Below are 5,539 nucleotides of genomic sequence, written 5' to 3'. Positions count from 1 at the left end.
CTATGAAATGATCATGTTAACTTGGTCTACGTATGTGCACAATCTGGTCCCCGTAAGGGACTGTATAGTAACCAAGATACAGAAGAAATAATTTTTGACATTTTAAACTCATTATTACGGCCTTGATGGCAGCTGGCCAAAGAGTTGTTATTTTATCAATGTATCGTGGTCCATGTCTGCAAAGCATGGGGATGATACCGCATACAATCACAAAGCTACTGAATGAAGTATATTTGACCTTCGACCTCCTTTGCATGGACAAGATTGGGTCTAAGCAAGAAGTTGTTATTTTGTGAAATGATTGTTGTATCATGCTCTTTAAGTCTGCAAAATATGGGAAAGATACAACATGTATTCATGAATACGCAGGATTTATGACCAATGACCCAAATTTACCTAACCAAGATGGTGTCAGATGAAGTAATTATTTAATGAAATGATGTACATGACATGTACTAAACAAGTGCAAAATAGTAGGGTGATATTGAATTTTCTTCATTTGCTATTGCTAAGAAAATCACGGAAAGAAATATCTCCATACATCGAAGGAAAGATTCATTTTCAGATAAGTTTTTTGATGTGATCCAAACATATATTATAATGAAAAATGGATACATAGCCCCTGGTCTTGGATAAAACATATTCATCGAAGGATAGTGAGCTAGTACTCACAGAAGACAGTCGTGTCAACTTTCATTTCAAGAAAAAATTCACTACCATAGAGATAACTAGTCCAATTTGACAAGTTTACTTTCAATCCATTTTTTTTTTTTTTTTGAGGTGGTGAAGTTATCCAATATAAATTCTGAGGTATTGTTCCAACGATCTGAAATGGACTGAAGATCAATGGATTTTACTTTCATTTTGTTATTAAGAGAGCATAGCTGCTAGTGTGGACATTTTAGCAATTCAGCTGGCCCATTGACCATTACCCTTTGAAATCTTGGCCCAAAACTTTCCCCAGCGAATTTATCTGAAAATGCATGTACATGTATGTACGCTATATGTTGAAGTGAAGTACTTTCAGGCAATGCATGTATATAGGAGTAATTGCGATGTTTTTAAGAATTTGACTTTAACCTTTAATCTTATTGAGCATGTGCAACCAGGAGTTGATAGGCACAGCTCTGTTCACTATTTTTTTTTTCTAATTGACACTCTTCACAAGATAGATTTTGGAACAACCTGACATACGGATAACCCCCGAACCCCAAAAGTAACACTTCATGGCTGAGGCATAAAAGCACATGTATGCTGTACTTATGGTCCAAAGAAACCTAGGCATCAAATGCACGGACTATCTCTGCTCGCACAGCTGCGGCTGCTGGGTCCACATTTCTGTTGACGAACTCCATTGCAGCATCTTCGTTGGCAGGTGCGAAGTCGTCATCCATGTCCTGTCCACCCAGATCCTTTGAGATGTTAAACAGGACACACGCTGCTGTGATGATATTGCAGGCTCGCTGGGGGGAAATTTGCAGTCCATGGCCGATTAAACAACAAAATTTGTTTTTAATCTGGCCGTTGAGTTGCTCAATGATGGACCTGGTGTGAACATGTGCACTGTAGATTTTTAGATGAAATTATAAAAAACAAAGAAAAAATGTCAACGTTAATGTTGTCTTACCCTCCTACAAATTGAAAATGAAGACATCTTTTGCCCAGACATCAAAATAAAAAGTGAGGCATTTTCACAGTGAAAGGGTACATTACATTTATATGCATAACCTCCTGTACAATGATGTATTATACAATACTGTTATAAAGAGGTAATTGTGTCAAATGCCACAGAATTGCTTGAAAGAAGCTGTCTATCAGAATTTTGCCAAAATAAATCATTTTGGAGTAACTGTATTCAACTGTAAACAGATATCTACCAATATATATTAGTGTTGTAATGAACAGATCTTTTTTTTTTTTCCTAGATAAAGTTACAGTAAAGTAAAGGTTGTATATACCGGTAAGCCTTCTTCATTTTTAGATTGGTCTGAGGGTGTAGTACCACAGTGTGTAATCATTCAGAGAAGAAAAGATTGAATACATTTGTTGATGTAAAAGAAATACAAAGGAAATGGTAGCAATGCGATACACAAAGATAAGATATCTGTGAAATAACTTCAGTATTCACCATTTTCTAAAAAAAAAGGAAGATGTTATTCAATGAACACTATGTCATGTTATGTTTTGTAAACATGTACCATAATATTTACTGTAGAATTTTACATACTTGGTTACTTACTGGTTGTATGCATGTTCTGCTCTTGTTTGAGGGTTCAGTATTGGGGTCATGAGGTATGGAAGCAAGGGATATCCTGAATCTCCCAACAGGATGCCTTGCAGTTGGCCACTTTCAAACTTCTGGAAGAGTCTGCTGTTCTGTGATAACAGTTTGTGATACAATGCAAACTTGTAAGAATACAAAATAATGTTGTTGTTTTTTTAAGTTTTTTTTTGTGTATTCAGTCAACCTACAATATTTATATTTTCATATATATGTGTGATTTCAATTATGACATTTTTTTTTTTTGGAGTGAAGGTAATATGAATTTTCTCACATTGACTTATCAAATTTTATTGCATTTAGTTTTTTATTTTGTTTCATAGTATTATTGATTCATTTCCTAAGGAAATATACATTGATGGCCTTGTACAGCAGTACTATTTCTTGTTTTAACATCATCAAGACTTTTAAAGCAATGTACATTCTAACAGGTTCTTTTTCATAACTGCTACTTTCAAACTCATTTAAATTGTAATCTGTTATGAAACTGTAGCAACTCTTTTGATACATATGGTCAAGTTTGTGAGATTTAAAGCAAAACAAAATCGTGCATTTTCAGATTGTTTTATCATTATCAAGAGAATTTACCTGAAATATGCGACTATCATGTGTGCTGCCTGGCCATCGCGCAACACAGTTGGTTATCCTGAACTTGGCATCGCATGCCAGCTGAACATTTATTGTACACCTTCCCTTGCGGTTTATGTAAACATAATCGTCTTCCCCGAGGTGGCATCCGTGCAGAGAGATATGTGTGCAATCTATCACACTGACGACTCTTGGGAACCCCGCGATTTGGTGAAACTGCTCCACAGTTGAGGCTACAACTTCTGGAGCATTGGGGAATGTGATGACCTGAAATTTGTTGACAAGACAAATTGTTCTTCATCGAATTGAATACTTTGAATAACATCATTAAAAGTCTAAAGTACAATACTCACAGTATATGGTACTGACATCTACGTACATGACATTTGTATTATTGTTGTCAGTTTGTTTCTATACCGTTTGTATTCATATTCCTTTTCATCAGAATGATCATTCCAATGAAAAATTATTATGATGTTGAATAAATTATTTCTTCACATCATTGACACCTAACTTTATACTATTCTATTTTCTCTTCTACATTATACTATATGTAAATGTATGGTTACATATATATATATATATATATATATATATATATATATATATAATATGTACATACAATGAAGTTTTTCATTTTTTTGTGTGGGATGTATGTGGTGCATTCAGTACATGTGTGCGTATCATGATTCACTGCTTTAACTTTGCACATCTACTAATAAGTAGTAACGCTTTCAATGGAGTGTACCCACTTGACACATGTTATTGACTTGTACATCAATGTATGAGAGTGGAAATATTTTTGTTTTGTTTTGCTGTTATGTATTTGTGTGGTGTTTTGTTAATTTGTTCTTTATGGGGCGGGTGCTACAGTTTGGTGTGTAGACCTATATGTTCTATATGTATACATGTGTATATATACATGTAGAACATATACAGATTACAGGGTATTGGTTTCAATTGTCGAGATATTTCACTTGCATTGTGGAATGGGTAATAAGGTACATAATTGTGGTCATATTATGAAAGTTATTAACAGACGTTGATGTCTCTAGCAAGCTATTGGAGGCAGATTTTTCATTTGAAAAAGAACTTATAGAGGATTTTGAAATATTTCATTTAAAAGATGTAATATGAATTTATAAGAAGAAATGCTCTTTAAAAAGTGTGCTGTAACTGCACATTTTTAAAAGAAAAAAATATATATTCTAGCTGCTTGCTTTAAGTTTACACTTGTATTCTGATGTGTATGAGCGTGTGAATGTAATGCTAATATGTAATGACATTCAAATATTATGGCCTAAACAGTGTTTGCAGGCAAAACATTTTTTTTTTTTTTAATACAGTATAAAAAGCAAAAAGTTGCTGGATTAATTGCTGCCCTCTCAGGCCACGTACACGTAGACGATCTCGACGATTCGATTGTTTAAACTACCACCGTACCGGTGCACTGTACCAGTAGTTCAGAAAGGCTCGACTTGAAGGCTGACAAAATATCATATAAACTGAGTTAAAGTGGTGTACATCTTCCTGAGCTGAGCTAAACTGACTGTCTGCAAATTCTGCAAGTGTAGTTCACTACTGGACATTAGACAAGGCTAGGACTGCTGAGTTACAAGTGAATGTTCGCTTCAAACAACGTGGGAAAAATGTAGCAAGGCAAGGCAAGCTGTCCGCTGCAGCGTATAAATGACTAGTATGTATCGTAACAACGGTAAACATTCGTCGGGCATTCGTACTCTTAGTCCCAGCCATGGTTGTTCATGGTGGCGAGTGGCACGGTGTTCATAATAAAAGTTTTTAGTTCAGAACATTGCTAAAATGAATGTGGTGATATCAATAGCAACTTGATTGAAAGTCGGTATCTAGTTCTAGAATACAAAATAAATTTTACAAAGGCAAATAAATGTACTAACGTTGTTTTTCTGCTGGCACAAGGCCTCGGCAACAGCATGCACACATCGGGACACTGTGCTGCGGTGTACACCGTGAATACTCGCAACGGAGTCAAATACTGAGCCGGTAGCCATGAAATTCAGGGCAATTAGAACTTGAAGTTCAGTAGGGATGGCATGACTCCTTGCTGTAGTGCGCTGTAGGTGGTCGTCAAGCATGTTGACAATGTGCATGATACCATCCCTACTGAAACGATATTTCTTTCTGAGTTCCTCGTCAGTGAGGGAGTCCAAGGCAGAGAACCTTTGTTTGAAAGTACGATGAGGCCGAGGAGCTTGATGGAGTGCCTCCTCCTCCTCCTCAAGTTCTACCACATAGGCAGCCATTTTGATTGTGTTGTGACTGATTGTTTGCATTTGATCTACATCAAACGCAAAGTTGCGTTGGATCGCAAGGGACTTGCGTTTAAACGCAACTTTGCGTTTAAACGCAAGTCCTTTCAGCAACAGACTTGCGTTTAAACGCAAAGTTGCGTGGGATTTGGAGGACTTGCGTTTGATTTTTGGAGTTGCGTTTAAACGCAAAGTTTCTTGCAACGGGGCCCTGATCTCAAGCTCTAACACCTTTATATCTGGGTATTTTTGTGTGTGTGTGTGTTCATATCAGGTTTTAATTTGTTTCCTTTAGATGTACAATATAAGATTTTAAGTGATGGATCATGCTTTCTCTGTTTCTCTCTCTAGGCAAAGAAGATGGATTGGCGTGGTATGAGAT

General features: G+C 36.1%; 1 protein-coding gene across 1 annotated transcript; it reads right to left on the bottom strand.

The window, feature by feature from the left end:
* Nucleotides 1-1,277: 1,277 nt before the first annotated feature.
* On the bottom strand, nt 1,278-5,151 carry LOC140246370 (putative nuclease HARBI1). The gene is made up of 4 exons (XM_072325837.1): nt 4,786-5,151; nt 2,870-3,136; nt 2,240-2,376; nt 1,278-1,563 (listed from the first exon to the last, which is right to left on the bottom strand). The coding sequence occupies exons 1-4, from the start codon at nt 5,149-5,151 to the stop codon at nt 1,278-1,280; spliced, it is 1,056 nt and encodes a 351-aa protein (XP_072181938.1).
* Between the last annotated feature and the right edge of the window lie 388 nt (nt 5,152-5,539).

The sequence above is a fragment of the Diadema setosum genome, chromosome 2 (assembly GCF_964275005.1).
Source record: "Diadema setosum chromosome 2, eeDiaSeto1, whole genome shotgun sequence".
Lineage (NCBI taxonomy): Eukaryota > Metazoa > Echinodermata > Echinoidea > Diadematoida > Diadematidae > Diadema > Diadema setosum.
Note: the sequence above shows the minus strand (reverse complement) of the source record. Positions and strands in the feature narration are given on the sequence as shown.